This window comes from Chlorocebus sabaeus, chromosome 12 (genome assembly GCF_047675955.1).
Source record: "Chlorocebus sabaeus isolate Y175 chromosome 12, mChlSab1.0.hap1, whole genome shotgun sequence".
Lineage (NCBI taxonomy): Eukaryota > Metazoa > Chordata > Mammalia > Primates > Cercopithecidae > Chlorocebus > Chlorocebus sabaeus.
The window spans coordinates 78,834,635-78,846,751 of NC_132915.1; the positions used below are offsets into that span (position 1 = coordinate 78,834,635).

The window sequence follows — 12,117 nt, forward strand, 5'->3', positions numbered from 1 at the left end:
CACAAAGCGACTTGGCAATAACAAGGAAAAAAACGATCTTTCTAGGGGGACTCATTTCCTGAAGTCTCTAGGCAGTTTTACTAAAGCAGAAGATAACTGTTCATTACTGGCATCTAAGTGGACACAACAGAATTCCTGGTGGGTGGCAAACTTACATTTGTTCCAGTCAAGGCTCTTTATCCATCAAACCACAAACTTACCATTTGCATCTGAAAAGCTGCTTGTCTGCCTTCTGATCCATGGAACTGTGTCTCCTTCCTGCCCCATCCAACAGTGATAAACTTGCCTAGGGAACAATTGGCAAGACAACCAATAAGCTGCATGAAATGAAACAAAAAGTTTCACTGCTATTCTTCATGAAGTTAGTCACTGGCAATTACTCAGGTCCTCTAAGACCTCTCAATAAATTGACCAGCAGTCAGTATTTGAGAAACCTATGTTTCAGGCTGGGCGTGGTGGCTCATGCCTATAGTCCCAACATTTTGGGAGGCTGCGGCAGATGGATCACTTGAGTCCAGGAGTTCAAGACCAGCCTGGGCAACATAGGGAGACCCCCATCTCTACAAAAAGTATACAAAATTAGCTGGACATGATAGCACACACCTGTGCTCCCAGCTACTCAGGAGACTGAAGTAGGAAGATCACTTGAACCCAGGAGTTCAAAGCTGCAGTGAGCCGTGATTGCACTATTGCACTCTCTAGCCCAGGTAACACAGTGAGACCCCCACATCAAAACAAACAAATAAACAAAACCTGTTTCATATTATATGCAGCAGTGATTTTGAAGAATTTAAAATGCACTTCCTTATTCTGGAAAGCATTTTACTGCCATCTTACATATTCCAAGTTTCTTTGATGACACAAGTCAGGGATCTCACCCTCACCTTATAAGTAAGAAGAATGAAACACGAAGAGTTTACAAAATATGTCCGGAACATAAAACTCCAAGACGAGAACTGGGAATAAAATTCTGATTGCAGGCTGCTCACTGGTGATAGAAGGGCTGCAGGTCACAAAATAGCTCCTCACATAGACTTAAGAGATTGAGACCTTCCCTAACGGTGGAGCCCAAAGTTAGAACACACGTCTTCTGCCTTCCAGGCTGACTGGTGTTCTTTCTAGATCATAACGCTTCTCTTACATAAACTATAAAGGCAGAGTTGCTGAAACAACACAACGCTTCTGTTCCCAGAGGTAGGATCCATCTGCAAGAGGCACAATAAAGATGGTCCTGAAAGCATCACCCAATCCAGGACCCAATACTTTTCTCCTGCCATTGATTCTGATTCTGATGAAGCAGGGCTGTTTGCAATTCCTATAAATCATGGTCCATATGACCATTTCCTGTCTGCTCACATCCAAGCACTACAGGACCTCAAAGCATAACTTGCTGCTGCATACAAATGGTAGTGACTATCCTGGTGCAAACCCCCAGGCTTCTATCTGCAAGTTTCCACAGAAAGATTAAGGACCAAGGAGTGAAGAAAGAGAACTTCTCCAGTGAAAGACAAGAAATGATGGGGTTATAGCAGGGATTTACAAAACTACAGCCTACATCTGCTTTTACAAACAAACGTTTACTGGACCATAGCCATGCTTATGTATCGTGTATAACTTTCACACCTCAACATTAGAATTGAGTAGTTGCAACATAGATCATATAGCCTGCAAAGCTGAACATATTTATGACCTAGCCCCTTTTCAGAACAAGTTTACTGACCCCAGAATAGAGGAAAAATATTCAACACTCCATAGAATGATTCTTTTTTTTTTTTTTTTTGTACTGAGAAACACATTTCTGAGACCTAAGACCTTAACTTGGACTACATTTCCTTTGATTTACTGCATTAGGATTTTTGTGGAAAAGTCGGTGGGAAACACCAGGCCCAGAGTACTTTCCCATCCCAAAGTGTACTGTGTGCTCTTACTCTCTCTCTGACTGTCCTCAAAGCTGGATGCCCCAGAGTTCCACCCTGGATTCCAGACTCTTCCTGTACAGCATCTGCTCTCTGAGCAAGTCCATCTGTTCCCAAAATTGTCAGAATTTCCTACATACCCACCACTCTCAGTCCACAGCTCTGGCCTTTTCTGAGTTTCAGCCTTGTATTTGCCTACTCCACATGGCAATCCCATATGGTCCTTCAACAAATCCAAAACAGACCTCACCACGCACCCCTTACAGACCAGCACTTCCCCATCTTCCCTCTCAGTTACTGGCATCTTTATTCCCATCACCTGAGGTTCTGGCTGGAGTCCTGCTCAACTTTTTCTTATTCACCTTACATATGCAAAGCTCATTTATTTCACTTTCTAAACTGATATTTCTCAAACTGGCCTAGGGCAGAAGGGGAACCATACATGTATATTCTAAAAAAGTGTTTTAGCTAATTCTAAAAAATGTACTCCCATCGTCATTGAGATTCAAGTTTCTCCTGAATCATTCCTGCTTCTAGCCGCACACAAACCTTCCTTATCTGTCATCTGGATTCCTGCAGCAACCTCTTACCTGATCATCCTGCCTCTAGTGTCTTTCCTCTCCACACACAAAAACAACATGGCCATCACAAGCCATCTATCTACTAGATAAATCTCTTTAAACCTCTTATCATCAAAACTTGTAACGGCTGATCAACTATAACTCAATGTCCAAATCCCCCACTACAAACTCAATCAAATCTGTTCCATTCATTTCATTCTACACTCACATCCTGCCACTTCAGCAATGCTGAATTACTCACAGTTCCCTGAGTAACCTGTAATGTTTCTATGAAATAACCTTCCCTTGAAATGGACACATTCACTTGCTTGGACTGTTCCCTACCCTTATCCCTCACCTACCCAACACCAATTCAGCTGATCACTCCCCATCCTTATCCCTCACCTACCCAACACCAATTCAGCTGAGACTCAGCTCAAATCAGCTTCCTCGGGGAAATCATCCCTCTCCAGTTGCTGGTTTCCTTCCCTTATGCTACCCTAATACCTGTACATCATGTCATTAGTGTGCTGATACCAACATGCCCAGCTAATTTTTAAGTTTTTTGTAGACGCTAGGTCTCCCTATGTTGCCCAGGCTAGTATCAAACTCCTGGGCTCAAGCAATCCTCCTGTCTCATCCTTCAAATGTGCTGGGATTATAGGCATGAGCCACTGTGCCCAGTCCTCCAAAATTACTTCTGAACAAATACATTATTTGTAAACAAATGGGTAGAAGTCGTCTGAATGATTTCTCAGAGTTGATGGAGGAGGAAGGCAGGAAGTTAGACCTTAACAGAAGTTGGAATATCTTCTTCCCCATCCTTCTTCAATCAGGCCAGTTATTTGATGACTTCAAGATGGCCAAAGCTTATACTTAATAAACATCTCTCTTCTCCTGCACTGCCCTTCAATACTACCATAGCCTTAATGCCCAGATGACCTTGGCTAGATTTTGGCAAGAAAATAATCTGATTGTTCCCATGGAAACGCAGATTGGATCTAATCAGTAGGAACAAAAACCAGCCTTCTATCCCATCTTTCTTTTCTTCTCCCTAAAACTGTATCCTGGAAATACTACCTTTATTCTAGCTTGTACAGTCCCTTTCACTGAAGGCCCAGCCTAAGACTTTTCCAGGGTTTGGGTAATAACTATCTAAGTGATCTTAAACATTGATTTATATTTTCCAGGGTATTGACAAAGCCAACCCTCAGATCTGGAGAGGCACCAGCAGGCCTTTTAAGATTTGGGATGGGCTGAAGGAACTGAGCTAATAGACATTTAATAACTGGGGCTTTAACCTTCACAGTTCTTTGGCCTAATGACATGGCTATTAGTGTACAAGGAAATGGTCAAAAATGGGAAGAAACGTAGGTCACAAAATGTTGCAAACAAACCTATACTCACTTTCACCAAAATCATCCTGGTGGATCTGCTGCTCCATGATTGGCTCAAAATCTTTTGTCATCATAATCAGGGTCTGCTGACCTTAGAGAAACACAAACAAAAACGATTTTGTTTCCACGTAACAAATTTGCCATTCCGTAAGTACCTATGGCACTGTAAGCTAAGGAGCTGGAGTTAGTCTGAACAAAGCAGAGAGAATTCATCCAAAATGCTTTGACTTAAAAAAACAATCAACAATGACCAAAAAAAAAAAAACCCAAACAGCTTTGCCTAGATAAGTCACCTGGTGCTTATGCTCCGCTATTAATGTGTGTACAGTTGAACATAAAAGTCCACAAAGCCCTCCTCCACTAACTTCAACACTCCCTGTCCCCAAGATACCTCTAAATATATATGTCATCAATGGAGCTTGTTTACTAAACTCATCTGGAATGATGAGACTTAAAGGGGAAAAACACCAACAGAACCCAAGAAGGGCTTTTAGAATGTATTCATACAGCAACTCTTAGAATAAGTTAAAATATATATTGCTGACATTTTTAACTCTAACTGGGAACTTAGCAGCCTCCCCAAGTTTTATGACTTTGTTTCTTACTCCCAAAAATTGAAAAAGTTACATGAAACAACTTTTTATGATGATAGACTAAGAGGTAAAACTTCAGTCACCAAAAAAATAAAAAAATAAAAATAAAGAAATTCACTCTACAGTATAATATTGGTATTATACTGGTTCAAAGAAATTTTTTGAAATTCAAGCAGCCCAAAACTGATGAAGCCTGTAAGACATCTGGAGTAACGTTCTAGAAAAGTGAGTGAGCCACCAGTAACAAGCTTACCTGTGGCAAGAAGCACCAGCTCTTGGTCAGGACTCCAACTCATGACAGAGATACCACTGGCTACACTCCCAACACACTCCAGCTGAGACAGAGAAAATTGAAAAGAGAGACTCAAAACACTAGCGTCTTAGTAAAAATTGACTGCAACTTCAATCAAAACAATTAAAAAAACAAAAAGAAAGAACATCAGTATATGAAAGAGATATCTGCACTCTCATGTTTGTTGCAGCTCTGTTCACAACAGCTAAGATTTGGAAGCAACCTGTGTCCATCAACAGATGACTGGATAAAGAAATTGTGGTACTATACACAATGGAGTACTACTCAGCCATAAAAAAAGAGTAAGATCCTGTCATCTGCAACAACATGGATGGAACTGGAGATGATTACATTAAGCGAAATAAACCAGGCACAAAAAGACAAACATCGTATGTTCTCACTTATTTGTGCGATCTAAAAATCAAAACAATTGAACTCATGGACACAGAGAATAGAAGGATGGTTACCAGAGGCTGGGAAGGGTAGTGAGGGGGCTGAGGGGAATGGTTAATAGGTACAAAAAAAAGACAAAATAAATAAGACCCGTTATTTGATAGCACAACAGGGTAACTATAGTCAATAGTAATTGCACATTTTAAAATAACTAAAAGACTGTAATTGGATTGTTTGTAACACAAAGGATAAACGCTTGATGGGATGGCTATCCCATTCTCCATGATGTGGTTATTCTGCACTGCATGCTTGTATCAGAGCATCTCATATAGCCCATAAATATACGTACTTACTATGTACCCACAAAAATTAAAAATTTGCCAGGCGCGGTGGCTCACAAGGTCAGGAGATCGAGACCACGGTGAAACCCGTCTCTATTAAAAAATACAAAAAATTGCCGGGCGCGGTGGCTCACGCCTGTAATCCCAGCACTTTGGGAGGCCGAGGCGGGCGGATCACAAGGTCAGGAGATCGAGACCATGGTGAAACCCCGTCTCTACTAAAAATAGAAAAAAATTAGCCGGGCGCAGTGGCGGGCACCTGTAGTCCCAGCTACTCGGGAGGCTGAGGTAGGAGAATGGCGTGAACCCGGGAGGCGGAGCTTGCAGTGAGCCGAGATTGCGCCACTGCACTCCAGCCTGGGCGACAGAGCGAGACTCCGTCTCAAAAAAAAAAAAAAAAAAAAAAAAAAAAAAAAAAAAAAAAAAAAAAATACAAAAAATTAGCCAAGCGCGGTGGCGGGCGCCTGTAGTCCCAGCTACTCAGGAGGCTGAGGCAGGAGAATGGCGTGAACCCAGGAGGCGGAGCTTGCAGTGAGCCGAGATCGCGCCACGGCACTCCAGCCTGGGTGATAGAGCGAGACTCCATCTCAAAAAAAAAAAAAAATTTAAAATTTAAATTAAAAAATTAAAACAAGAACTTATTCAACAAACATTTCTTCAGTAATGGATATCAAGAGAATAGACCCGTTATCGGGCACAGGGATTAGAAATATAAATCTCTTTCTTCCCAGAGCTGTCTCATGAGGGAGATAAAAGATGACTCTACAGAAGATGACAGCAATGACCAAGATCTCTGGAAAGCAAAGTGCGTCTCAGCACAGAGAATGACAAGTGGCCCAGAGTCCACAAAAAGTTTTTCTGACATGTTTCAAAGAGTGGTAATAAGGACAGGAACAAGAGACCAGGAAGAAAACACAGTGTAGAGGCACAAAGCCAGAAAAAAAGAGCAGTTAAAAATCAGCTGCAACTAAAACATAAGGTGTACGTACACATGGGAACAATGGGGGAATGGGGCTAAAAAAGATTGTGGGGAACAGATAGTGAAAGGGCTTATAAGGCACAATAAGGAACATGGGCTCTGCCTTCCAGACAATTGAGAAGCCACTAAAGGGTAGAATCAGCACCATTAAATGAAGATAAATAGACTGGAAGACCTCAGTAACCAGGAAACAATGCTACAAAATGTTTTGAAAGTAAAAGCATCTATCATTTAAATATGAGAAAAACCAAGTAAGCTGGGCATGACAGGTTTGATATTTCCCACCATGAACTGAGAGTAAGGTTTATGATTATACTAAATGGAATGGTTAAGAGCAAAGGTACCAGATTTAGACTGCTAGGGTGAAACTCCATTTGATTACCATGTGACCCCGGTCTAATCACCTAAGCACTCTGTGCCTCAACTGCCTCTTCTGAAGAATAGGAAACAACAACCTACCACATAAGGTCATAGTGAAGATTAAATAAATTTGCATGAAAAGCACTTTAAAAAGTGCCAGGCACATGGTAAACAGTTAATAAATGTAAGCTGTTACTATTATCCTACTATTAGTAATACTCTAACTTCTGTGACACAATCAATGTTAAGGAGGTCACAACTAATGAAGTAATCAAAGAAGATTTAAAGAATCAGGCAAGTGTAATTTGAAACCCTTGCTGTTAAGAAGGTGAGGATAGAAATCTGAAACTCAACTACACACTAGAGCAGAGAAAGAAGCAATTGCTTGAAGTCTAGCTCTCCTGGCAGTCATCAAATATGCAGGTAATGATAATGTATTACTTCAGTGCCTAGAGTTCAGGGACTCTAAAGTTAGCCAGTCAACATTCACAACAGAAAATCTATGTCAGATAAACATTCAAAGACTTCCTAAATTGAGAAACAAAGGTTACAACTCAGGATGAGGGTCTGATAAGAGGTGATCTACACCACACAAGAATAGCCAGTTTTAACTTTTAAAAAAATATATTCTCATTTGGAATGTTCTGATTATTCTGATTAAAAGATGCAGCGGACAAACCTGAGTTTTAGAAGAATCTTAAAATACAGCTAAAGCCATGTTAACAGTTTTTTAAATAAAGAAATACATAATGCAAATGCTAATTTGCAAAAGCTTAAATATTATGGCAACTGATTTGAAAACTTCCACAAATACCAAGTAACCTATTTGAGGACGCTTGAGACTCCCCACTCACTGGACTCTTCCACTTACCTGTTGTGTGCTGAGACTAAAGACTATGACGTCTCCAGAGGCTGTGGCCACACACACAGACTCCTGATCCAGCAAGTCCTGAACACCAACAATACGGCCACTTCCATCCTCTGGGAGAAAGCCTTCTGCCACCAAAGAAACTTCATTTTTCACCTTTCACCAAAGTAAACACATAAGCAAATTAACCCAGTCTACTTTCAAGAATAATTGATAACATTTCCAGAAATAAAATACTTTTTAATGCTTCTTTTATTATTTTTATTTTTTAAATTTTATTTATTTCTTTATTTGATTTATTTATTTGAGACGGAGTCTCGCTCTATCGCCCAGGCTGGAGTGTAGTGGCGCAGTCTCAGCTCACTGCAAGCTCTGCCTCCCGGGTTCACGCCATTCTCCTGCCTCAGCCTCCTCAGTAGCTGGGACTACAGGTGCCCGCCACCACGCCTGGCTAATTTTTTGTATTTTTAGTAGAGACGGGATTTCACCATGTTAGCCAGGATGGTCTCGATCTCCTGACCTCATGATCCGCCTGCTTCAGCCTCCCAAAGTGCTGGGATTACAGGCATGAGCCACTGCACCCGGCCTAATGCTTCTTTAATTATATAAAAGCTTTCGAAAATGTTTTTTCCAGATGAAAACCCAAACTTTCATTTAAGAAATATCACTACTCTGTCATCTTTAACATAAAAAATAGGTAATATGACCTTCTTGCCAAACAAAGACAAAAACAAAAACAGTAAGTCTGGTCTCTAAAAATGCCCAATAAAACATGATGCTAATAACTATGTTTTTCTAAGATTGCTACGGTACGGGGAAAAGGCACTAAAGGATGTAACTGCCTAAAATGTATTAGTAGAAGAATAAAATCAAGGGACCATATGAAAACCAACCCACAGAGGTTTTTAAAGCATATACAGTTAGGAGCCAACACTAAAGATTCTGATTTAGTTGACATGAGATGTGGGCTCAAACTTTTAGAAAGCTCCACAGGCAACTTTTGTGTTCATTCCCAATTAAGAACCACTCTTATAAACAGAATTTGCATGACAAAAAGGGTAAAAAGTAGGGAACCCACTCAAAAAGTAAAGTCAGAGTTTTACTGACGTAGGTTAAAACAGTAGCAGAGTTAAAGAAGGGTTACTATTTAAGCTATGTCTAACATGGCACATATATGAAGCAAAGGATGTTTATTTAGGAGGATATAAATTCAGTACGATGTAAAGAAAGACTATGTGGGGAAAGAAATTTGGAAGAAGACAAATCAAGGGTCATATCCATCTGCTAGCATTCTCCATCAGTAACTTACTTCTCTTGAGACAGGGTCTACTTCTATCAGTCCATGTTCTGAACCAATGAGCACTGTCCCCTGTTCAGTTCGGAGAGAGAAGCACTGAGGTTTCCCTGGACCTTGAATATCCCTGAACTCCAGGGTCCGAAATAATTTCAGATTTCGCATGATGAAGTGATTCCCACGAGACAAGTACAACTATCCCTTGATGAACCATTAATCCCTGAGAGAGAAAGAAATCGCTTAATAGTGATAAATGACCATATTTATTTAAGTGAAATGATTCAGGGGGTGAAGAAATGGTAGTTAGAATCAGAATAGCCAAGAAAAGAAAAAACTTACCTCTCTGAGTACACATCCATGTGTGGATTATAGCAGCAACCTGACCCACTCTATACAATTATGGTCTACAAATCAGGAATTCTCAAACCTATTTTATGTTCTCACTTTTTAGGAGAGGCAAGATTCTCAACTTTAGAATGCTTTCTTCAAAAAAGATGTAATATCAGTTATTCCTTTGGGAAAGTTGAAAGAACAAATGAATGGGGAAACGTTTTATTTTTGCATGTTAGGACATCTTTATAAAATCATAAAGAAAAACAAAAGGGTATCCCACTGATTAGCACTATTTGAAAATCCATGTTTATATACTGGTAGTTGAAGAGAATCTGAAACAACTTTAATATTCACCAGGTCTATTCATTTATAAACTGGCTCTATACATTCATTAAAAAAAATGAAATCAAAGACAGAAAAGCACTTATTGTTCTAAAGGAGAAGATAAAATACTGGGACATGACAACAATTTACTTGAAAATGATGACCAACATTTCAAGGACCTTGATGATCTGACATAACTACTTCCAGTAACTTTGTTCTTCTGGCCAGGCTTTTCCAGGACAATAGAAAACGTGAGAAAAGAGTGCTAAACAGAATGTCTACTTTGGTCTGGCAAAATCAGACTTGCTTAAATGCGTAACATTACCTAAGTAGGGAAAAAAAAATGTTACTGTGCTAGTTATTTATATTCAGATCCCTTTAAGGCTTATGATTGTAAGTCCCTAAGTTATGTTGGGGTAGCAATTACAAGGACCATACTGGCCTCATTGTCACTTTAATCCAGGGAAAATTCTCTCATCTTGGCACCCCACATATGTATGACACAGAAAGAATAAAGATGAGTCAATCCTAATAGTACAGAGAAGATAATGTCACGTATAATAGGAATTATATAATATATAATGTGGGATAAGAGGAAGGTAAGTTTATATATGACGGAAGTGAGGAAATCAAGGCAGACAATGATTTTAGTAAGTTTTGGTGACAATTATATTCAAGAACTTTTAGAAATTACTTGAAATCTCTAACATATCATGCAGGTTTTTTTTTTTTTTTTTTTTGAGACAGAGTTTCACTCTTATTGCCCAGGCTAGAGTGCAATGGCCGCGATCTCAACTCACCACAACCTCTGCCTCCTGGGTTCAAGCGATTCTCCTGCCTCAGACTCCCGAGTAGCTGGGATTTCAGGCGCCCAGCACCATGCCCAGCTAATTTTTGTATTTCTAGTAGAGACAGGGTTTCACCATGTTGGCCAGGCTGTTCTTGAACTCCTGACCTCAAGTGATCCACTCACCTCTGTCTCCCAAAGTGCTGGGATTACAGGCGTAAGCCACCGTGCCTGGCTGCATTTTTCATCTTTAAACATCATAAAAACACCTCAAAACTAGTTTCTCTGAAATTTGACACCCATCAGCCTTATTCCCTTATCTTCTTAAAGGAAGGCTTCCCTCCACTTCTTTCCAGGGTAGGAAAGGAATATCCTCCATATTGCCACAGGACCTAGGCCTAGTGATACTCTTTCTCTGACATTTGCAACTTCCAAACTTCCTGCCTCCACTGATTCAAACTTTTCTCAGTCCTTAAATGTGATAAAGATTCCTCCACACCAAAGGTCAATAGTGAATTCTCTCTTAAATTTTCTGACAACTCCTTCATTTTCTTCCCTTGTCCCTTCAACTATCCACCTCTTGGCTAGACATCATATGCACGATTACATGTACCAGGTAGATCACGAATACGCTGATTAGGCCTAAATGCCTAGCCCTGACTGAATTAGCCCAAACTGACCACTAAACCCACATTTTTAACCTCCTGATAAAATCACAAGCAAGTCTCACATGCACATCAAATGCGACCTGGAAAGCAAAGAACTTGTTATTCTTCCCCCAAATGACAGTTCCCACTATTTCGGGACAGGCCATTTCTACGCTACGTCCCCGAGCTGGAAAACTGTCTTTGCTGCCTTTCTGCTTACTCTTCATATTGATCTATTCATTGGTTAGCGCCGTGGCTGTGGCTGTCAATATGCAGTTGAATTCTTTACGATCCGGTTTGTGGCCTACATCCAACACCGACTGGGCACTTGCGAAGTGCTGGGATCTGGAGATCACTCAGGCAGCCACTGTCTCCGCGGAGATCATCGTTACCGGGAAAGAAAGCCACGTTAAAACACCACGTTAGATGGAGAAGCACAGAGGACACCACCTCCACGAAAAAGTCTCAGACGCGAGAAAGGACCCGCACGACAGCACCCGAGCCTCTATTAACCGCCGCCTTCCATCGTGAATTAATGCTCTCGCTTTCAGCGTTATTATCAACCCCCTGCAAGCAATCAAGAGGCTGGGTTAAGTCTGGCTGGATGCGCAGCAGGTATCCCTGGGCTGTCGCGCCTCCCAGCGCCCCCGATGGAGCAGGTGGCAAAACTGCAAAAAGAATTTAAGGCTCTAGGAAAGAGGTGGTGCAGCCCGCACTCCAGTCTCCGGCCCGCAGCAGGCAGAGGAGCCTCCGGGTCTCTTTCACCCGGACACTGCCGGCGGAGGGGTCCACTCCCGTGCCCCTGCCCCGGATGGATCGCTTACCTGAGGACCCCCAAACAGAGGTGCATCCAGCCTCGCCTCCCCAGCCACGCGCAGCCGGCTACCCAGAGTCCGCCCCGAACTGCGCAGGCGTCTCGGTCCTAGGCTCCCGCTCTCTCACCGAGCGCACTAGGCCTCCAGGGGTGCGCTGAAGCACAGCAGAGGCCAGCTGCGCAACGGTCGCGTCAACTAGGAAGGCCCGGCCCGCGGAG

The 12,117-nt window shown here is 41.6% G+C and overlaps 1 protein-coding gene across 3 annotated transcripts in view; it reads right to left on the reverse strand.

The window, feature by feature from the left end:
- ELP1 (elongator acetyltransferase complex subunit 1) overlaps nucleotides 1-12,062 on the reverse strand; it is a 67,087-nt gene extending 55,025 nt beyond the window's left edge. For 2 of the 3 annotated variants that reach the window (XM_007968482.3, XM_007968484.3), the window contains exons 1-6: nucleotides 11,909-12,062; nucleotides 9,009-9,213; nucleotides 7,703-7,855; nucleotides 4,720-4,801; nucleotides 3,884-3,964; nucleotides 201-286 (exon numbers count right to left, since the gene is read on the reverse strand). In XM_007968482.3, coding sequence (XP_007966673.1) covers nucleotides 201-286; nucleotides 3,884-3,964; nucleotides 4,720-4,801; nucleotides 7,703-7,855; nucleotides 9,009-9,158 — 552 coding nt within the window. In that variant the 5' untranslated portion in view covers nucleotides 9,159-9,213; nucleotides 11,909-12,062. Of the gene's footprint in view, nucleotides 1-200; nucleotides 287-3,883; nucleotides 3,965-4,719; nucleotides 4,802-7,702; nucleotides 7,856-9,008; nucleotides 9,214-9,332; nucleotides 9,419-11,908 lie in introns of those variants that run through there. The other variant, XM_007968483.3, reaches the window with a different exon arrangement.
- Nucleotides 12,063-12,117: the final 55 nt, after the last annotated feature.